Source organism: Pseudorasbora parva, chromosome 4 (assembly GCF_024679245.1).
Source record: "Pseudorasbora parva isolate DD20220531a chromosome 4, ASM2467924v1, whole genome shotgun sequence".
Lineage (NCBI taxonomy): Eukaryota > Metazoa > Chordata > Actinopteri > Cypriniformes > Gobionidae > Pseudorasbora > Pseudorasbora parva.
Genome location: NC_090175.1, coordinates 13,483,250 through 13,507,132, shown reverse-complemented (window position 1 = coordinate 13,507,132; position 23,883 = coordinate 13,483,250). Strand labels below are relative to the sequence as shown.

The following is a 23,883-nucleotide window of genomic DNA, read 5'->3' as shown; positions in this document are numbered from 1 at the left end:
TTCCTCAGAGAAGCCTAAATATAACAAACAGTGGATACTAGATGATGAGATGAACCTTCCATATATTGTAACACACCTTAAGATGCGCTATTTCAACTGGAAAAACGTTTAAATCAGTCAACAAGTGCAGTGACAGAAACTCCATGTGAAAGGAGCCATGGCAGAAAAAGTATTTTGCTCAATAATACAAAACTGAAAAGTAAAGGTTTTTATTTTAATTTTACATGACACTGATGTTGAGCTACACATGGATTTCATTGTTTTGGACAGAATGGGGTTGGTATGGACATAAATCTGTCAGTTTAACAGAGCAGAGCACAAAAACAGAATCTGTTCAGCAGGGAACGACACTTCCTGAGCAAATGTCTATGAAGTTCCTCTTGAGGGATCAATAAAACTAACCTAATTAAAATGGTTATAAGAAACAAGCTCAGATAAGATTCATTCAGAGGAAATTAATATAATTCAAAAACCTTTTGTTTATGGATCTTAAAAAATTATTTGAGAACCGAGAGAGAACAGTCCATTCAACAAGAACATCTGTATCTGGGCTGTTGATATCTGACTTTTTTTCTAATTTGAATTTACTCTCTTTTTAATGCTCAATACTGGTCTTATTGTGCACACTATTCTGATGGGAATATATCACCTTCCTCATTTTGGTAACACAATAAGCTTCTATTCATTAATATTAAGTAAGCATATCTAACATAAAAGTTTGCGTTTATATAATATACTGATCAGGCAGTTATGACCACCCTTCCAATATTGCGTTTGGCAGCAAGATGTTAGCAGCATATCCTTTTGGATTGAGATCTGAGGAATTTGGAGGCCAAGTCAACACCTCAAACTCATTGTTGTGCTCCTCAAACCATTCATGAACCATTTTTGTTTTGTGGCAGGAGCATTATCCTGCTGAAAGAGCCACAGCCACCAAGGAATACTGTAAAGAGTGTACTGTACATGGTCTGCTACAATGCTTAGGTAGGTGGTACGTGTCAAAGTAACATCCACATGGATGGCAGGACCTAAGGTTTCCCAGAAGAACATTGCCCAAAGCATCACACTGCCACCGCCGGCTTGCCTTCTTCCCATAGTGCATCCTAGTGCCATGTGTTAGTGCCAGGTATAGCAACACAAACACACTCGGCCATCCACTCGATGTAAAAGAAAACGTGATTCATCAGACGAGGCCACCTTCTTCCAACACTCTGTTGTCCAGTTCTGATGCTCACGTGCCATTGTTGCCACTTTCTGCGATGGACAGGGGTCAGCAAGGGCAACTTGCTGGTCTGCGGCTATGCAGCCCCAGACAAAACAAACTGCGATGACACCTTCTATCAGAACCAGCATTAACCTCTTGAGCAATTTGAGCTAGAGTAGCTCATCTGTTTGATTTGACCACACAGGCCAGCCTTCGCTCTACACGTGCATCAATAAGCCTCGCCAATAATAAGGTCTCGTTCTTCGCGATCCCATCTTTCAAACTTTAGTTAGCGTGACATGTTGCTGTTAGAGCATAAATAATACTTGTAAAATTATAAAGCTCAATGCCAAAGTTCATTGCCAAGCGAGATATTTTATTTAACAGAAGTTCCCTTTTAAAGCCTACAGCGAATGGCCGGTTTGGACTACAGCCCTGCACTTCCTTCAGGAATGACGTCACCAGAACCGTTTGTTGACTAACCCTCCGCCCACAAGAACAGGCAAAATAGGGGGCGTGGTCTTGTTGCTCTCCTACGTGGAGACGAGCGCGCATTCAGCGCTTGCATCTCCCCGTTATGGTAAGAGGCGGGACCTTTCCGGGCAAAGTGCGCTAAGCTGCTGTCCAATCACAACACGGGAAGCGCTGGCCCAATCAGAACTCGTTACGTATTTCTGAAGGAGGGACTTCATAGAACAATGAAATCATCAGGCCGTTTTTAGGACAGAGGAAACTGCGGTGTTCAGATAATTAAATTGTGTGAAAAATACTGTTTTTTTACACGCGAAACATGAACTCATGTTATATTGCACACTGTAAACATAATCAAAGGCTTCAAAAACACACGAAAAACAGGACCTTTAACTGTAAACTAATTATACTTGCATTAGTGTGTCAAAAACCCAAAAAATTGTGTATAAACACAAGAAAAGAAAAAGACATTCAATGAATAGTATTCAAAGACTTTATTATTCTCAAACCTGTCCCTTCATTCAGCTTAGTTAAAGAAGTCTAGAGATTAGAAAATAAGCCTTCTCTCACAGAAGTTTTTATTTGATACTGCTGTTACTCATTGTCTGAGCTTTGCACACTCCTTTGCCAGCGACCTCGAAGGCAGCTCCCTTGTAAGTGGCCACACATTGGCCATCGGTGCGCAAATCTGGCTGGACCTGCTCCCACACTTTCTTCTTGGGGTTCAGCTCCTTGTCAGGCTCACCTGGACCCAAAGAAGAAGGGGAAAAAAAGAGGCATTGCTGATTATTTTTTTCCAACAGCTGTAAAAAGACTGAAAACAAAAGCTGGTTTTGAAATTAACCTGGAGTGTCATTAACATCCACGTCAACAGGCCAATTCATAACTAATAAAAAAGAATGAGTTTAAAGTGACTCCGTTCCACTTAAATCAAGCCAAAGCGAGATACTCCAAAACTCAAGGAATCATGGAAACCAGATAAAGACACCTGTTTTTACTACTACCTACAATAAGCAGACATAAATCAAGCCAAAATGAATCCAAACTGGAAACCTGGTTATATGGGTCTATTCTAGTTCTGACCTTTTCACAACCAATATAATGGCTACAATTCACAAGCTAAGAAAGGTCAGTCTGTCCCCATTACTTTTGATGAGTTATGAGATAAGTTACAGATGTGTGCAATAAATATAATACAAACAGAAAATAAAACTCAACAGAAATTAGACTGAAATGAATTACAGAGACTTTTGGGTTGCAATTTATTTTAGAGTATGTTTACATACGGTGCACTTGCCCAGTCTACAAATGACTGTAATATAGGTCAAAAACATGGGTTACGGTTAGGCTTAGAGGTAGGTTCAGGGTTAGTACCTAGTTATTAGTTATTATATATACTGTAACTGTAGTATGTACATGGGGAACAGAACTGTAAAATAAAGTGCATAGAGAATAGCAAATAATTGCAAGGCAATTCATATAAAAACAGCAGAACAAAGGAAGAAAGATTAGAAAAAAGAAGTGAAAAAATATAATATCAGACATGTTGGCTTTAATCTCTCCCTGTAATTATTGTTGATATGGCCATTTTTTGTTGTAAAGGTCATTTTATGATTCCTAACAACTGGATGAAGTTGGAGAACTGCCTAGGTCCTGCTATACGTTTTGTTTTATTGTATTGGGAACCACTGAGAATAACAACTGTGATTAACTGTGTAAAATAAAAAAGACCGGGACAACATCTTAGACTTTTTGGCCAAAAGGAAGCGTAAGGAAGAGCTTGACATGGAGAGGTGGGACGGTGAAAGAGACATTATTCTCACTGTGTGCTGCACAGATGGTCCACCTCTGCGCTCTACAGTCACACAATTCCTGGGAATCTTCCCGTTAGTTATTGTGCTCAACCACGAATGCTACACTCTTCCAAATTCGCTCGCATGCCAGATCCACCATATTTCGCAGCTTGAGAATGAAATTTGGATTGTTTGTGAGGTTCCCCAAAGCACTGAGGAATTTGCTTGTTATTTTTAATGGGAAAATAATATTAGCTCATTTAACAATGCAAACAACTACAGGCTTCAATAAACTATGCAACTTTTTACAGATTTTGTGACATACAGGAGTCTGTTATTACTGATGCGCAAACAGGGTATATGCAGGAATCCTGAAGTTAATTTCAAGACCTTTTTAAGACTTTTTAAAGACCTTCTCAAAATATTTTAAGACCTCATCGCACCAAGTTCTAATCGGCAACAAACCTTTAATAAACAGTTGTAGTCGAATGTAGACTTAAAATCTCTATCGTAGGCCAATTTTGTATTGTTTATATTGCATATCTGTTTCACAACGGATGGAGGGCGACACATTACCTAACTGCGCATTTCGCAAAATACATGACGTCACCCGTAGACGGCGCTCGCCAGGGATGGAGATTAACTTTTTTCAAAGTCTACCACTCAATGTTTTTACCAGCCACTTTTTGTTTTTAACTGACAATGTGTAACTGCATATGAAAATTAATACTACAAGCTCTACAATACTTAAGCGGTTTATTTAATCTCAAGTCTCAATGAAATACTGACATTTTCACGATGATTTGTGGTCTTTTATGGCTTCCAGTTTTATGGTTTTTAGTCCCAACAATGAAACTATTCATTCTGGCATCTTTGAAGCGTGTTGACAACATACAGAGCAGAACATTGTCAGTAGGGACGCACCGAAATCAAAATTCTTGGCTGAAACCAAAAAAGAAGAAACCAAAGCCGAAAACCGAAAGAAAATAAAATTCAAACTAAAATGTTTAACTCGACCTCACTCATGTGTACATTAAATAATAATGTTTATGCCAACTGGCCTGCAAAAAGGATTGAATAAAGTAATCAAATGTAAAACAACTGCATATTTAACTGTTTAAATGAAAGATTAATCCTTATTAAACTTACAAAAGCTATTCAATCAAGAGCATTGATTAATGTCAAACTAAATATAAGGACATCACTCAGGCAGCAGTAAAGGCTACTGCGCCTTTAAGACCTGAGGCAGGGATATGCTCGTCTTTCTCTTAAGGCATATTCAGACTATGTCTGCTTGGATACTCATCAAGATGGACATGTTGACATACTTCTTGTGTGAGTTTGTCCGTTTAAGAGCAAGACTTGAAAGAGAACTCAATATTTGCGCGCTGTGAGACGAGCGCGCGCTCTCGGATGATGCACAACGTCAGATCTTCTATCAGAGCGCGCGAGTCTCACAGCGCGTCTTCACGCGAGTGATGACGGAGAAAACGACTGGTTATATGTGAACATACGGCAGCACTCGCATGCATTGAACAAAGTTTACGAAGAGGTGAAACAGCTCGGTAGGTGAAGCGAGTTTACCCGCCACAACTCAAAATCATCCGCATTTGGCTGGTGGCGGTGCTAATGTCCATCCCTGGCGCGCGCGCTCCGAGCCGATCTCAGACTGAGCGCCCCGTTGTTTTTTAATACTTTTGGGGATGAAAATAAATATATTCATAAAAACTTTTTGGAGTCAAACTCTTTGACAAAGCTTGAACAAAATACTTTCAAAATTTAAGACTTTATAAAGCCGTGATAAGACTTTTTAATACTTTATAAGGGTCTTAATTTTCCCAAAATTGATTTATCACCTTTTAAGACTTTTCAAGACCCCGCGGATACCCTGGCAAACAAACCCTGTAGGTGACCTCTTGGCCTCACTGATCGCTATATCATATTTCTGCATGAACAGTTCAATATATTCACATAGTTTTCGGAATGAACGTACTGCAAGCATTTTATAACAGATGCTCGCCGAAGAAGCATGTTTTGGAGAAGTTTGTGAGGATCAGTGGTTTATGCACACATGGGCATCAGACGCTCCAGACACGATTGCTTATTCTGACAGAGGATTTGTTCACTGGTGACATCGACCCACCTTCAGATTGCAGAGTTTCCACACATTCAGAATTATATTGCGGTATTATTTCGGAGAGGAGGGGGTCCTTAGAGTAAAAATGTTGGGAAATGTTGGGAATGTTACCACTGGTGTAAAGTATATCAATTCAGCTATAAAGCAGCTCTGGATTGCCACCAATGGTCTCTACGATCAACTTAGCTCACAATGCTTTTGAGAAACACAACCCAGCTCAGTTCTCGTCCAATAGTGTCAGTGCAGTCAAGACATTAATATTAAAAAATATTGATGTTATAGCCAGTCTGTGGATTTTGGGCAGTCAGAGATGTTAGATTTCACCGAAATCGCGTCGTGTTTGATTTTTAGCTTAGTTTGATATTTTGAGCTGATTTTAGAGCACGTTGTTTTTATTTGTCACGTGACTCCAAGCAATGAGGCGCATGTGAGTTTGTGTTCTCAACTACTAGAAAATCTGGTTTTATGTGATCCATGCCCATTTTTTTTTGTTTTTTCTTCTGTAACCATTTACAAAGTCAGAAAGTGTCCGAGGCCTAAAAACGCATAGTGTTGTGTTGTGCATTCCAGTCAAGAAACAGAACATCACGTTCTTTGCTGAAAGATCTTAACAATTCAAAGGGACAATTGTGGTTACACAACAGCCTTGAGAATTTGTAGCCCCCAGAGTTGCTCAGCAAGATGTTTAACTACTGGCATGAAGTCTAGTCTACATTATAGCCTATTACGGCCAAACTTAGACAGGAAGAGACCATTTGAATGACATATCAAAAAGCCAACCTGTAAATCTGGGCATCCCTAACAAGATGAAGACATGTTGTGGCAGGTCAAGGATGCAAAAGAAGTTTGAGAGCTATGGGAAAAGTGCATGCGTCACATGGATCGATTTTATGGTATTTTTATGCATTTGGAGCTGCCGGTCACCTACTTTTGTGTCTCACTGAAGAACTAAACTCATACTGGTTTCGGAATGACATAAGGGCGAGTAAATCATAGCAGAACTTTGTGTGTTTATGAGAGATATTCCTTTAATAAACCTGCTTGAAGCACTCAGATGGGCTCTGTGAAGCAGACTGTGGATGCCATTGGATCGCTGAGCTGTAATATCGTATTTCATTGCAGTTTGTGTATAAATATGAAACGTTACCTGGGAAGCCCTGGACGGAAACCCTGTCTCCAGCCACGGCTCCACTCGGGGGATCCAGGATTTCAACTTTCTCCGGAGAGCTGGCACACATGACCATGGCCTGAGACAGCACGCCTCTCATCTTAGCAGGCTTCAGGTTGCATAGAAGCACAGCCATACGATTCTGCATCTGAGGATGGAGGAACCAAACATAAGACGTAAGTTAAATGTCTGGCACGGGAATTAAGTGCAATCTTCTGAGGCAAAATACTATAAATTAAAATGTATAACTTATTATTGCATGGCAGAAAGAGAAGATATGCAATGGTCCAAAACATCAACAACAAACTGTATAATAAGGAACAGCTGGGCAGCTTCATAATAGCGGAATTATTCGTTTTTATAACTAAAACAAGGGAGGCAGAACAAAAGACTCCTAAACAAATGACTAAACTGAATACATGCAATAGGCTAAGCAATCTCATTCATCTCATCCACTTCCAAATCCTGTATGAAACGAACTGTGGACATTCATTATTATTTCAACTCTATAAATGCACAAACAACGCATAAAGCAATGGTGATGTAGTCATAACCAGAGGGGGGGAAACCCTACATGACTAAATGAATGAAGGAAACAGATGCGTTTTATAGGTGTAATTAGAATTTCTGACGAGCTGCTAGGAATCCCCTAAACAAATCGTAAACTCTGGGTTCTGGAAAATAAAACACAAGAGACCGAGTTGTCTGCATGGAGCAGGTTTATGGACCTGCATGAATCGTGGTAGTGCAGACGTTTTATATGAAACCGTAAAACTGAAATATCCCCCTTCACAATATTCTGACACATAACACCTAATCAACAAAAGCTGCATTCTTTCAATAGCAAACAAAGATTGCTCTCAGGTACAGTAGCGAGACATACAGTGTTCAAGTTACTTCAGAATATTGCATAACGGTCTAGTAGGGGTGTAAACATTAGCTTGCAATGATTCAAATTAACAACAAAAAAATTAGTGAATGATGCAATGCATATAATCAGTTCATAGTAAGTACATGTATTTACTATAGTAATAACAGTTAATTATGCATAATTACAAGCAGAGCGTGGTAGATTACTTACAAATAGTAATCGGTTACTGATTACAAATTACATGAGAAAGCTTAGTTAGTAATGTAATCCATTACATTACATCTTTAAGGTAATATAATCGGACTACTTTTGGATTACTTTTAGATTACTTTTGACCAAACTAATCACATTGATTTGAGAGGAAAAATCTTGTAAATACAAAGAGAAAGAAAATATTCCATTCTCTGTTATCAACAATATGAAATGCATTCAATTAACTTGATTACATCAGGGTTTCCTAGACTGTGGTTCGTGAAGGAACTGCAGGAGTTTTGTGAGTTTAATGAAAAGCTAATTAGAGCATGACAATTTTAAATTCAAATACATTATTTTAAAATCAAAACAATAAAAATAAAACACTTAATTTTTTAAAAATATTTTATAAATGTGTTTGCCTGCATGTCATGTGGCCATTAACCGACATCTGAGAACCATTAAATAAATTGTATTACTATTATTATTTTTATTGCCAATTTTACTATTGACCTAATTTTAACTGGGTACTTCCAGTGTAAATGTATTAGGGTCACACACAAAAAAATCAGCAGACAAAAAAGTTGGGGAATCCCTGCATTGCATGTAAATATGAAATTATGTGAATTTGTACATTTTAATGTGTTTGAAAGACAAAAGCCATGGTCAAATAACTCAAATGATAATTCAAATAATAAAGTGAACGCGCTAATCGCGAGTTGATTAGATATGCAAGATATGCAATGTTCTGTTCGGATTTCTGTAAATGCAGTGATGAAATGCCGTGTTAGTCTCAGTTTTTTAGTGACAGTCACATGACCAGTTGCTGGTCTGTGTCCAATTTCACAAACCTAAAAGACCTTCTGAATGTATACAAGCAGTAGGTGTTTTTAAAAAGGTAAAACTTTAATTTAATAGATAAAAAATAAATCATATGGAGAATCAATGAATTATGAATATATTTGGCTGTTGGCATTGTTTGAATAATATAGCCTGGATGCCAGCCGAACTTAGCCCCGGCCACAAAATGTTTTGGTCGGGCAGTTCGGTCTGGCCTTGCTCCATAGAGGAGTAATTATCCCCGAACAGAAACTGTTTGGACCAATGAAATCATCAGGGCGGGCTTTAGATGATGAAGATACCAAAACTCATTATACATTATATAGATACCAAACTCATTATACCTCCATAAAATAAAGAGGAACCAATATTTATTTCAATAAACTGAAGATTTTGTTTGTTTTGTTTACCAAAAAAAAAAGTCATATTCAGTTCTGACAAGGAAAGTAAAATGCACTGATAATAAGTGAAAAAAAAAAGTAATGACTTAAGACACTTTATAAATTACTGAATAAATGTGATAAATCATCTGCTGCATTTCAGTGATTTATGAAGTGCCTTTAATTCTGATGATCCTAAAAACTGTTGATAACAGAGGTGTGAGTCAGGGGTTGGATTGATACCTGCTCCAGAGGGATGTGTTTGACCAGGCCACTGACAACAGTGCGTGGAGCCGCTTCGCCCACATCCACCTGCTCAACGTAGAGAGAGTCGGCGTCAGGGTGCTTTTCTGCGCTGATGATACGGCCCACTCGCAGATCCAATCGAGACACGTCTACTTTCGGCTCTTCCTGAGGAGGCGCCGCTGGCTTCTTCTCTTTCTTCTCACCTGGACCAAAAGTGTAACACAGAGCATCAGAATGTGTCTTCCAGATATTGTTGTGTTTGTAAATCGATGTGAATCATCAAATAACACCATAAAATATCTGTGAAAAGCACAAGCTGTGTATGTACAGCTATTAAACAGTGCATCAACCTCAGCACAGTGTCATTCTGGGATTTTATTACAGCACATGTCCACCCTGAGGAAATGTGCCTTTAGTTTGTGAGGTGTTTTTGATGCAGTTCTTTGATACTTATTTTTAGCTTGTGCATATTGTTCCCCAGGAAGCTGTTGGGACACTTTTCAAGCCATAACATTTTTTCAGGCTTGTCATTTCTGTTCTGCTTCCAAACTTCTCCCAAAACGACTCTGCCAACAATGGCTTCAGTATGGCGTTTGTTTCTAATCAATCCAGTCATTTGAAAAGAGTACAACTTTATCACTGTTTCCGGACATATGGGGTTGGGGGAAACTGTTTTGGACCACCATTTCAACCTGAAAATGTCTAGTATGTTCAAGCATAAGTACTGAACACAATGATATTCAAGGCAGAGTTCTGAGAAATTAATACTTTTCTTCAGCAAGGATGCAAAAAAAGTGACAGTAAAAATGTATAACACTGAGATAATCAGTGTTATTCACATAACCTGTCAGTGGTCATAATGTTACACACACTTATTCAGTGTTTACTCTTTCAGACTACATTACACACACACACACACACACACAATCTCTTCATCATGGCACCTGTTAGTGAGTGAGATATATTAGGCAGCAAGTCATCATCTTGTCCTCAAAGTTGACGTGTTAGAAGCAGGAAAAACGGGCAAGTGTAAGGATTTGAACGAGTTTGTCAAGGGCTGAATCGTGATGGCTAGACGACTGGGTCAGAGCATCTCCAAAACTGCAGCTCTTGTGGGGTGTTCCCAGTCTGCAGTGGTCAGTATCTTCAAAAGTGCTTCAAGGAAGGAACAGTGTTGAACCGGCGACAGGGTCATGGGCAGCCAAGGCTCATTGATGCACGTGTAGAGCGAAGGCTGGCCCGTGTGACTCGTCCCACCTTCCTAAGCATTGTACCAGACCATGTACAGCCTTTCATGGAAACAGTATTCCCTGGTGGCTGTGGCCCGCTTTCAGCAGGATAATGCGTCCTGCCACAAAGCAAAAATGGTTAAGGAATGGTTTGAGGAGCACAACAATGAGTTTGAGGTGTTGACTTTTTCCTCTAAATTCCCCAGATCTCAATCCAATCGAGCATCTGTAGGATGTGCTGAACAAACAACTCAGATCCATGGAGGCCCCATCTCGCAACTTACAGGGCTTAAATGATCTGCTGCTAACATCTTGCAGCCAGATACCACAGCACACCTTCAAGGGTCTAGTGGAGTCCATGTCTTGATGGGTCAGGGCTGTTTTAGCAGCAAAAGGAGGACCAACACAATATTAGGAAGATGCTTATGGTATGCCTGACCGGTGTAAATATAAAATTGGATCAAATTATTATTATTATTTTATTTTTTAATCGTATTATTTCTTCTTCTTATTATTTTAATTCAGTTTTGGGAAATTAAAATGGTTGCTAAAGGCTGATATTATCCTCTTACCCTTAAAGTAATGTTTACCAATTTTATTTTACAGACATTTAATGCATTTAAGTTAATTTGTTAATTTAATAACGCTTGATCAGTTTTATCGAACATATCCATTGTATTGTGTCTGACTTTAATGCTTGAAAAAGTCTCAGAGCGCCAAACTGCATCTTATTTGTGGAAAGTACCAGTAATGTTTTTTGCTCATAATTATTCACTTTCACGCAGCATTGCAAGGCGGCCTGCATGGTTAAACCCTCTTAACTTTCTCAAAACACCTTTTAAATTCCACGTAAAGTTGTCAACAGCTGTTAAATATGCTTCTTATTCCAAACATTTAATAGAGGGAAAATGAGTGTAGTAGATGACCCTTCACATTACAACACGCAGTGCATGCAGACTATGTATATAATTAATTCAATCACAGCCTTTTGTGGTTTAATAATCACACAAGGCTATTATGATTTCAATTGTGATTTAGATTAATTACACAGCCCTAATTTAAGTCTAGAACAAAATGTGCCAAGATTCCTCAAAGTCTTCTAAATTTGACAAGATATATATAACACTGCCAAGAAAGAGATATGCAAGAAATACAGGTGCAAGAAAGGCTCTCGTCCACAACTAAACAAAGCATTCATCAACACTGAAGGAGAAGAGGCATGTTTGAGAATTATTAGACTGCTTTTGACATCTGGCCCGCAAGAATGTCAGAGAAACACACAAGTTACCTTGTTTTTCCCCAGCCCATTAATGCACAAAAAGATCTGCTTAGATATGAAGAGTATTCCCAAGAAGGGATTTAAGTGATTTAAAATGAAAATCATTTTCATAATAAATAAATAACCATGAAAGGAAATCGGATTCATTTCAAATGTTCTGTCCTTCAGGGTATGAATACTTAGAAATATAACAACCCAAAGACATCAGTGACGTCTTTGAATCTGGTTTGCCTTCAGATCAGGTCGTAACCCACATGAGTTTGACTTGCATCCAACAGCTAACATTCACTTGTGGTCTCTTCTCAAAACTCTTTGCAAATGTGTTCATTACACTGCATTATTTTTAGTAGGGTAAACTGAGTTTGGAATGGTATTGTGCATTACTAACCGAAGTGTGTCAATTATTCACATATTACCCAAAAATTCAATTCACCCCTAGACATGACACAGTCTAGCTTAACAATTAGCCATATTTATAAACACTTTCTTTGTAAACACTTTATTTTACAGTGTCCTTGTTTTACTATAGTAGTAACTATAAATTATGCATAACTACATGTAACTAACCCTAAACGAAACCTAATCCTAACCCTAATTAATATTACTCAGCACTTAAAAGTGTAACTTTGCACATTTGCGGCCTGCTTTGTTTTGTTACAATGTCGATTGATAATATATGTAAATGAATAATGTTTACTCGTTCTCCGTGTTACCTGAACTGAGAAATCGGATCGACAGAGGGTAATTAACACAACTGCTATTGTGAGGGTAGGTTTATCAATATAAATTGTATCATACTCCGTCCACTCTTAAAACTAAAAAATGCACTATGGCAACAGCTTTGTCAATTGTATGCGCCAGCATTGTGCTTTGGGTGGAACTGACAGAACGGCAGTTTCTTTCAGTTTTCCCCTTTGTTTGGCCTAAAACACTGTGTTCATCTAGTTTGAACTTGACTATACAGAGGTTTTTCAGGTTGTCTGTCACTCGGTTCTCTTTGTATTTACAATTCTTTGCAGCCTTTAGCCACGTGCTGAATCTTTTGTTGGAAACTGAAACCAACTCACTCCCACTAAACGTTTAAAGTAGGACCCCCTAATAGGTTAATCCTATTAATAAATTCAAATTCAAAACGTTTACTGGATGGGAGATCAACTGGGAAAACCAGGTAGCTGCTGGTAGAGGTGTTAGTGAGGCCAGCAGGGGGTGCTCACCCTGTGGTCTGTGTGGGTCCTAACACCGCAGTATAGTGATGGGGACACTATACTGACAAAGAGCACCGTCTTTCGGATGAGACGTTAAACCGAGGTCCCGACTCTCTGCGGTCGTTAAAAATCCCAGGATGTCCTTCGATAAAGTGTAGGGGTGTAACCCCGGCATCCTGGCCAAATTTGCCCATTGGCCCCTGTCCATCATGGCCTTCTTATCCTCTCCCTATCCTGATTGGCTTCATCACTCAGTCTCCTCTTCACCATAAGAATGTGTATGGTGAGCGTTCTGGCGCAATATGGCTGCCGTCGCATCATCCAGGTGGATGCTGCACATTGGTGGTGGTTAAGGAGATTCCCCCTTCTATGTAAAGCGCTTTGAGTGCCTAGAAAAGCGCTATATAAATGTAACGAATTATTACTCTTTGACTGAGAACAATAAAAGTAGCACCATTATGACTAAAAAGGCGGTCTGACTCTGGTAAGCACATCCATAGCGGGCTGGTGGGAGTTCTCTTGGACAGCAACATGCCCAATGCATTATGTAGACCAATTTGGCAAAAATAAAGACAACAGACTCTTTTCTCTATTCACAGATTTGAAAATTAAATAATGTCCTTCTATTGTATACGCAGCCAAGTTTTATTGAAAGCCAAATTTTCGAGCAGTAAATTAACCCTTTAAAATATTTAATTCAATTGTAATACCTTAAAAAGAAAGTTCTGCCATTGCAAACGTTTTGGATGAATTGACTGCAATGCCTTGAAAATTTGATAGAGATTAACTGTTATAGAGGAAATATCACAATAATAGTCTGAAAAAGTAAGCTTACCCTTCTTCTCTGCTTTCATCTTTTTTGTGTCATCGTTGTTTTTGGCTGATGGGGTTTTTGTGGCGGGAAGAGAAGGGGCTGCTGGGGCAGGTGGCTCTGCGGCTGTCGGTTTAGAGACACACTGGACGCTGGGCTCCGCTGAAACCATAGCCACCTCTTTCACTGAGAAGAACAAATATTTTACTTCTTTACACCCAAATACTCACCATAAGGTGAAGGTTTGTTTACTAATTTAAAGGCACTCATCTTGCACTACACAGACTGTATTCCACTCAAATGCTTTCAAGAATGAGAAGAATGATAATATCCCTCCCCCCAATCCCACCTGCAACTAACTACGAATATAACAAGCAACAGCCCAAAGTCTGGCTAACTGTTTCATATTTTATTTTTAAAATTAGTCTGCGTTTAGGAGTTTCTGACCACCCAGCAGGCATCACTGATGTTTAAATGTGGGTGGTCATGTGTTGTGTTTAATTCTGGACTGTAGATGTATTGAGTTCTACAAGTTACAGTATGTTTTCAAATACAGCATATTTCAATTTTTCAAGAACACCAGCAGGAACACAGTATGTTGTGTGATATTATACCTCCTCTCCTTCTTTCCATTTCTAAAACTTGTTTCTTCAGGTCCTCAATGTCCTTCTTGAGCTTGGCGTTCTCCACCATCAGTTTCTTCTCCTCTTTCACTGTGGCCTGCACAACTACACAAAACAAAACAGTGACAAATAAAATATTATTAAAGGATATTATAATAATATTCGGATCTCCAATGTCACGTGATTTCAGCAGTTTGGCAGTTTGACACATGATCCAAACTGCTGAAATCACGTGACATTGGAGATCCGAATCATGAATCAATACGCTGATTCATAACCGTTTGAATCTTTATTTGAGGATAGAAAACAAACCAGGAAGAGGAGACAATGCTGAATAAAGTCGTAGTTTTTGTGATTTTTGGACCAAAATATATTTTGTATTCTTCAAGAGATTCTAATTAACCAACTGATGTCACATATGGACTACTTTGATGATGTTTTTATTCCCTTTCTGGACATGGACAGTATAGTGTGCATACGCTTGCATACACTGTCAGACTAAATATACAATATCTTAAACTGTGTTCTGAAGATGAACGGAGGTCTTACGGGTGTGGAACGACATTAGGGAGAGTCATTAATTAAATAAATTTCATTTTTGGGTGAACTAACCCTTTAAGAAACATTTATGATTATTATTATCAATGTTGAAAACAGTTGTGCTGCTTAATGTTTTTGTGGACACCATGATACATTTATTTTCAGAATATTTTAATAGAACGTTAAAAAAGAACATTTATTTGAAATGGAAAACTTTTTAAATGTATTTACTGTCACCTTTGATCAATTTAATGCATCTTTTTGGAATAAAAGTATACATTTCTTTAAAAAGACTTCAAAAACAACAACTTAACTTTTAATATTTCGGCTTAATTTTTTTTTTTGTAATGAATGTATGATGAAATCGATCAAAAGCAAATATTAGACACCTGCATTTAGAACTAGATTTTTAAGAGATTTCCTCACTTTCTCAGACATCCTTATTTGTCATTGACCCGTGACCCATTGACACATGCAGGCTTCATGCATTCACTTACTGGCCTTCTCCTTCAGCAGCTGGACCTGCTGCTTGAGGTATTCGATGAGCTGGTCAGCCTCCGCGGCCTTCTGTTCCAGTCTCATGAGTGAGGGTGTGTGGCCTGACATCCTGTAAAGAGATCGTACCAGGAACCTGGAAAAACAAGCCAAAGGAAAAGATCAAACGTGGTAGGAACTCTTAGTCACACTCATAAACATGCAAAAAAGAGGATCCACAAGGACACCCTATCCATGTTTGGTAACATGCGGCACTTGAGAGAGCATGACCTCTTTAAATGAGATCTTTCAGATCTTTGGCGCACGTAAACATGAGGTGTTTTGGCAAACTTTACTCAGCGCTTTAATTTGTAATTTATACCGATATGTGGCCAACTTTCTGTCCTAATCCCCTTGCATGAAGGAGAATCATAATGAAACGTCTGACACCAGCCAGATGCTTAACAATAGATCGGCTAGACGCCAAACAATATGCGAAAACCTCATCAAAGACTACATTCTCCTTCCTAATCCCAGTGAACCCTCTCACTTCAGTACCATTAGACCGTTTTAAATTGTCTCGCCAAACTCCAGTCTAGGTCAAGTTTGTCAACGACAATATTCCCGAACAAGGAAGAGTATGGACATCAAGCCATTTGGAATTTAAATGTGTGTGTTCATGTGAACAAAATGACAAATACTGCGCTATTGCGTCACTGTCCTCTCTGCCCCTGCCACCACTATAAAAGTGTTTTGGTTGAGGAATCCTCTTTGGCTCCACAACGGATCAAACAGCAATTCCCATTCAGTCAAAAGACAGCTGGTGAAGGAACATGGACACATTACACATTTGGCTTCGGCCCATCCACTGCAAAAGGACTAAGGGAATTTTTACAAGGCGTAGGAAAAGAGAAGAACACATCATAACACATAGTGCAGGGTGGTGCTGGAAAACAACAGCTGGCGTGGGATGAAAACACAGAGTTCAGATGAGGAAATTAGAAACACAAAAAAGCTGGAGTTGATAATATCGTGGATCAAAGTCTCTTGTTTTTGAAGTTCTTGAACTGCTTTAAATGGGCCTGTGGTGGAAGAATTTATGAGCACCATGACAGGACTGTTTTCATTTGCATAACCCCTGAAAACAGGTCCGGGGGATAAGCCGGAGCCCAAAACACTTCCAAAAAACATTTGCAAAAAGCTCAGTTGTCACCATTTTCCATTAATGACCTGCAGCAGTGGTCATCGGCATCGCATGACAGCCAATAAATGTGATTTTCAGCCATGCAAGGGATCTAACATTTGAGAAACGCAACCGAAAAAACAAAACAACGTCATCTGTGAAAGAAACCCTGAAAACATCAGTGCTCTTGAAGACATTTAAGGCCATGTGTTACATCTGACACCAGTGAAAGTAACACTAACAGGAGCAGCTGTCACATTCATGCAAGTCTGAACGGCGAGGAGATAACGACCACGCACTTGTGCCACCCATTCGTCAGCGTTTCCGTTGGCCACCAGCCGCAGTCATATCGCAATAAAGACTTCATTCTCTTTTACTTATCTTTAAGAAACTCTAAACTATCGTAAATACTTGCAATCCCACAGGAATGCTTCTATGTAACAGTAATTGTCCCTGATATAACTGCACAGGATTCCAAAACAAAATGTTTTGTTTTTATTTTATTTTACATTGATTTTAATTTCTGATTCATTTCTATTATTAATATATACTTATTCTAATTTATTTATTACGTTTAAGGTTTGTAAAACCAACATATAATGCCCATTTTAAAATAATAGAACTGGGCATCTGATTATGTTATTAAAACATTTATGACACTTATTAATGTTTACAACACCTCTATTGGACTATATGTTAAACAAGATGGAGGCTTTCAGTAAAATATATGTGGACTGAGGGGAAAACAAGTTAATTAATCCCGCTATATGATTTAAGATTGATATAAGATTTAGGGGACACACTGCACCTTAGTAAAACTAATTTCAATTATGTATTCGGTTACATTTTATCTGAAGGTGTCCGTGTTACATAGTAGTTATATTTTTAAATGCGAGGTAATAATAAATACTATAAGGTTAAGAAGCATGTCATTTAGTCATTATTACTAACATATAACAAGGACACTGTAAAATACATTATTACTATGTATTTAGATTATACATTATTACTATGTATTTAGATTTAAATGGTCGGCTATACACAGAAAACAGACAAAAATACAGTTTTATATGTTGACTTGTTCAGAACATGTATACAGAACCGGTCTGACAGCCCATACACTGCAAGTGAAAGTAAAGGAAAGACAGAAAGCAAGATACACGTGTTACCTAAGAATTATTAATTATCGTAAATATTAAGATAAACACTGGGGGACATAACAGTATTAATATCAGTAACGTTATCAATAACAGTATTTATTATTATGTTGATATCAGTTTCACTTTTAATCCCTACACAGCAGATGTCAACGCAATGATGAACATTTAAACATAAAATGATGTTATTATGAGTAGCCTAGTGACTGATATTCATAATAGCAGGATCATCATGTTGACTGATGACATTATTGTCTTTATATAGAGACAGTGCTGACTGTCACTTTTAGTCCAAACGGCGCATTTGTACGTCTACCGCTCTCAAACAGAGACTTGCATTCCTAATACATTAAATACTGTAGACAAATGAAGAAAACATCAGCTCGTGCACTAGTACTCACATACAACCGCAACCGAATGTTTCTTTGCTATCAAGCCACACGTTACTCGTCTCTAACCGGCGTCGTCGGGTGATGACGCCACGGTCACGCGTCGTTCAGCTGTTCGCTGGCGCGGGAATAACACGCCACGCGAGTTCAGCTGTTTACAGTCTCCGGAAGACTCAAACGATCTCTCCATTTCACAAATATATGCCTGTATTATTATCAATGGACACGTGAATCAAATGGAGCAGTCTTTCATTTCAGATAAACAGGTATGCTGCTCATGTTATTTTGCGTGTGTAATTCACAATTCAAAGCGCCAGCACGCATGCAGAAATCCATGTGTGTACAGTGTATTTCAATTTAATGTCGTCAAATGGTTTATGTTGTAATAACGTTCATGACCAAATATGATATTATGCTGTAAGATGAAAAAGACACGTTTTAGTGTCTGTTGTTGTAACTATTTATGTTGTATTTTAAAAAAACAACATCCTGACTGATTTCAGAAATTAACAAATAATGTACAAAAACAATTTAATGTGATACAACTCTACATTCTGTGCTCTGTTTCAGTGTGTTTGTTGAGCATCAGGTGAGACATGCAGCCTCTCAGAGATGCTGAACTGGGGGCCTCCACCTTCTTCGCCTCTCCTCTTCCTCATGATGTGTGTGGCAGCAATGGACTCCCTCTCACCCCAAACTCCATCAAGATCCTGGGACGCTTCCAGATCCTCAAGACCATCACCCATCCCAGACTGTGCCAATATGTGGACATCACCAGAGGGAAGCATGGTATGATGGCTTTATTGCACAGTTTCTCTCTTAATGTCATATTCCCAAAATAAGATCGTCTGTCTGTACATAATAGAGTTGAATACAGTTTAATTCACAGATAACAATGCGGATACATTCTCAGAATCTTTAAAAAATGTGTCAGCTTTTCTCAGAAGGGCTTGTTTAATGTAACTTACCTTGTAAACTGTTTTGTTTCCTTCATAAAGTTCCATAATTGATGAGCACTGTTATAAATCTGAATTGAGCTGAATAATAACATTATTAAAGTCATCTGCCTTTTTCTTTTTCTGGAAATGCTAAACTTGCCATATTTACAGTTATTTATTTTCTTGTTTATTACTATAAAGTTGATTTGAATCCTTCATTCAATACGCTTTGTAGATAAATTCATCCAATCACATTAGAGCTTGCCAGATCAAGAAAGCATTTTTGTGCAATATGTATCAGATTTTTGTCATATAGTTTGCTGTCTATTGCTCTGGAGATTTTAAAATGAAAAGAAATATGTCATGGCACTTTTTTTGCAAGTCATTAATTTCAAAATGTTTCCTTTTTCTAATGTCTCATGGAGTCTGGTTTTGTTTTCTGGTGCTTTTCAGAGGTTTATTCTCTTTTATCCTACTGATTTTTATCTCTGTAGTTTAATGACATTATTCATGTGCGGAATCTTTCTGTGAGAATGTTTCTTTTTATCTTTATTTGCTTTATGGCTGTTAGTTCAGTATTTATCATGCACAAGACACTTTGTTAAATGCATGTGGGCCCTATGAGATCGATGCATGCGTATGCAAACACATGTGTTTGAAGTTCTTATGACATTATGCAGATTTATTAGTGTTATAACTTTCTTTCATGTTTGAGAAATGACCCTGAATGCAGGTCATCATCTTGCTGGAGGGAATGTTCATTTCGGAGGATATTGAAAATCAGTTCTGAAGTTTTTTTTCTTCACTGTGCTGATTAAAATGAGGATAGTACACAAGAATCGTGTACTTTTTTTAAGATATTGTGACATTTCCTGGATGTTTCTTAGTTGCATGCTGCTGAATATCTTTACTTGTTTCACTCAAATAATACAATAGCCGTGCAGTAGAACTATTCTGGGTTTCCCAAAGACCTTTCTTTGAGCAGTTCTTGAAATATTCTTATTTTTTTCTGAGAGTGAAGAACATTTTGATAATCTGAATAACCTTTTTCCACTGTAAAAAAAACTTTCTGTGCAATGGAAAGGTTCCATGGATGTTAAAAAGTTTTAAGTGGAACCATTGATGCCTTTATTTATTGATGAGAGCTGAAGTGAGATGATGACATCACAGTTTTCCGAAGAGTTGCTTTATTAAAGCTGAATCAAACTCATTCCATCCATGAACTTATTGAACAGAACAGAATTGGCAGAATTTATGTATTTTAGTTTGCATCATTAAAGGCCCTCTGAAGTGCCTTGAAATGTGCAGTATCATTCAATATGTTGACGTAATTTCCACTGAAACAGGAAGACAGGGCGGGACATATTGAAAAGCTCATCCTTTTTTCTTTTCTTTTTTTTACATCCAATAGCATTTTGTTTATATCACTGCTCGGCCAGAGCTGTTGAGCTCAATAAAGCAGCAATTTCCTCCTAATCTCGAACCTTTTTTCCCTCCTCCTCGCTTTCAAATGGCTCCGATATGTCTTGTGGTCTGAGCCGATTTGCACATATGACCCGCTCTCTGCTGTTGTCTCTCTGGGCTGGAGTCTGCGTGTGTGCTGTGGCGGTTCGCGTGACAACGTGAAACCAGACTTCATTCACCCCACTGGAAAGCATACACTGTGAAATGTTCCCTGTCCCCTTTATAGTGCACTCTGTGCCATTCACCATATAGAAAACAGTAAATGTGTGAACAAGTGACCGATTTCAGGCGCAGCTTCAGCGCCTGCTTATAATGTAGGGGGTGGGACGCTTTAGATTTTAGAGACCGTTTAATTGGAAACGAAAACTGATGAGAAGCTGAAGTGCAGAGTGACTTCCTCTGAATTATTTATCCATATTGTAAATGTCAGAATTTAATTTTGAACTATCCATTTAAATAAAAATACATAAATAATTATACAAAAACTAATCTCACATTAACCTAATATGGCAGAGAATAGTAAGAAGGCACGTATTCAGAGAATATTTTGTCTTTGTTTGTTATCTTAGCAAGTACTTGCTTAATCTTTACGTTTTCTTGTTATTTTGCAGAGCGGCTGGTTATTGTTGCTGAGCACTATGAAAAAAGCCTAAAGGATCTTCTGAAGCAGGGGAAACCAGTCAGGTAACAATCAAGACCAACTCAATATAATGCACATTGATGAACGTTCAAATGTTTGGATTAATTTTTCTGGTTTATATTTTTGAAAGAAGTCTCACCGGTGCTGCATTTATTTAATCAGTTATATCAGTTAATATTCTTCAGACTTCACTCAATGTCTCGTTTTATTATTTTTAATCTGTTCTGTATTATCAGGTCAAAAGACAAAAAGCATAACATTTGTGGCAGAGCTTTTTTTTGTTTGTTCTGTGATTCATTAGTGGTTTGTATCCTCTCATGTGGAAGCTATTGACAGCTGTTGTCAGATTCTTCATGTGGCCAGTTTTTGGAAAGATTTTCTGTCTGTGAAGGCATTTGATCGTTGTGTGTGTTATCATGGCCCACACTATTAGGGCAATATTTGGGATCAGAGTTCAGGATGATTATGAATGCAAATAGCAAGTGTAAATCGGATCAATGTGACAGCAGTTCAAAAGTTATTGTTGCCATAGATGGGATATGTAATACTAAAATGACTGTAAAACAAGACAGAGGACAAAATTAGCTTATTGAAATCTGTAAAGCTTCACATTTTAGAGAAAATATAAAACATTACAGCCTGGTTTCCCAGACAGGGCTTAGATTAAACTAGGATCAGACCTTAGATCAATTAGAATATTTAAGTAGCTTTTATAAACGTGCCTTACAAAAAAAACACAACAACAACATAACTGTTGCATCTTGAGACAAAACAATGGCAGTTACATGTTTTAAGATATGTCAGTGCAAGTTGCAAATCTGGGACTAGCTTAGTCAAATTCAATCTAACAATATTTCTCTTTTTAAAGGAACATCTGTATCATCATCCAGAACTTTCTATGGGTTTCTAGTTAGATTTAACGGTTTAAGATGCTTGTCTTGAAAAACATCAGTTTCCACTACAGTACATGGATTCTTTATTAACACCCTGATTATAATAATGTATTATTAGTTTATGTGATTGTCCTTATTTTTTTAAATCCATATTCCTGATTCAGAAAAAAGCTGTAGGACTGTAGCATCACAAACGGCACCCAAATCATTCATCAGTGCTCCATCATAAATTCACCAAAAACACCCCTTTTATTAATTTAATTGCAATGGCATAACCATTTATTCCCATAAGGGATTTCATTTGTTAGCATTAGTTAATCTCAACATTTTCTACAATATTTTTAAGATCAACTGTATCTGTTAACATGAGTTAATGCATTGTAAACTAAAATACATTTTTTATTAACTAACATTAACAAAGATTAATGTATTGCTGTTAGTTAATAAATTAACTAACAAAAGTTCCCTATTCACTTCCAGCTCTTTTTTCATGCAGTATCATTGAGCACATACATTCCCAGCTAAACCAGTGGTTTATTTCCAATAACTAAATGGCTCAGACTGCTCTTATTCTGCCACCTACTGTCTAAATCAGACAGCTTATTATTAATTAATGGTACCTTAACTAATTCAAAAGGGGTTATACAGTATTTCGCCATGTTTTTTAATGGGTAGTATTGGATTTTGCCTTTTATTTGACTTCACATCAACAAAAAAAAAGTTTGCTTTCAATTTTTGCTTATGTCACTATCAAGACAAACTGAAATTCTCTCTCTCTTAAATTAGTTAAATATATGAGTGTCACAGCAAAGGGTCTGAATACTTAGGATCATGTGATATTTCACGTTTTTCCTTTTTAATAAATCTACAAAAATCTCAAATGCTGTGCTTTTGTAATAAAGAAAGATGAACTAACATTAGATGTGCATCATTCTGGTTCATCTTTGTTTTGATCAAAAGCAGATCCTGGATATCAAAGCGACTGTGAATATTCATTCAGTTTGTCTTGATAGTAACATCAGTAGAAATTGAAAGCCAGAATTAAGTTGTTTGAGACACTAAATATGGACTCATTTTCTGATGTTCTTGTCTCTCTCTTAGTCCAGAGAAGGTGCTTCATATTGCCTATGAAGTGCTAGAAGGGTTGGAGTTCATGAATGAACACGGCATGGTGCACCGTGCCTTGTCTCCCAACAATGTTCTCCTGGATCGTGAGGTATGTGGAAACACACATTTTATTATTTTTAATTTTTTTATTATTTTTATTATTATTTATTATTTTTATTTTATTTATTTTATTTTATTTTTTATTAAAACACATTTTTTTTAAGGTTATAATTCTAACCTGTAATTTTTGTTGCTCAAAAATGTAATAAAATGAATTGCTGTGGTGCAAGGGCTTTATGAATAAACAGATAATTTTGACAAACTTAAAACAGTACACTAAAGAAATATTAACAAAGTGATGAAGTTTGTCAGAATGATCAGTTTCTTATTGATACCATACTTTGTCTTGCTTTCAACTCACTGTATTCATGGAAAGAAATGTTCTTTTACAAACTCAACAGGGTAAAGTGAAGTTGGCCAAATTCGGCGTGTATCATATGACCGACCACGGAGCAGATGTTGACTTCCCCATTGGGTACGTCATTCAGCTTTAATGCTTTCCATTTGTTCCTTGCTGTAACATATTCCTCAAAATGAAACTCACGTGCTTTGGTGTCTATATAAGGGGACAGATAACATCTCAGCATCA

At 37.6% G+C, this 23,883-nt stretch overlaps 2 protein-coding genes across 2 annotated transcripts in view; one reads left to right on the top strand and one right to left on the bottom strand.

Annotated features, from left to right (window-relative positions):
- Positions 1 to 2,154: 2,154 nt before the first annotated feature.
- aimp1a (aminoacyl tRNA synthetase complex interacting multifunctional protein 1a) lies at positions 2,155 to 18,343 on the bottom strand. The gene is made up of 7 exons (XM_067440978.1): positions 18,205 to 18,343; positions 15,487 to 15,620; positions 14,441 to 14,554; positions 13,851 to 14,012; positions 9,300 to 9,505; positions 6,753 to 6,921; positions 2,155 to 2,420 (listed from the first exon to the last, which is right to left on the bottom strand). Coding segments are annotated over exons 1-7 (954 nt in total). The 5' UTR covers positions 18,207 to 18,343; the 3' UTR covers positions 2,155 to 2,253.
- The window catches only part of tbck (TBC1 domain containing kinase), a 68,989-nt gene continuing 63,425 nt past the window's right edge, over positions 18,320 to 23,883 (top strand). The window contains exons 1-5 of the mRNA XM_067440977.1: positions 18,320 to 18,458; positions 18,763 to 18,981; positions 21,206 to 21,278; positions 23,229 to 23,343; positions 23,696 to 23,769. Coding sequence (XP_067297078.1) covers positions 18,789 to 18,981; positions 21,206 to 21,278; positions 23,229 to 23,343; positions 23,696 to 23,769 — 455 coding nt within the window. The 5' untranslated portion in view covers positions 18,320 to 18,458; positions 18,763 to 18,788. The remainder of the gene's footprint in view (positions 18,459 to 18,762; positions 18,982 to 21,205; positions 21,279 to 23,228; positions 23,344 to 23,695; positions 23,770 to 23,883) is intronic.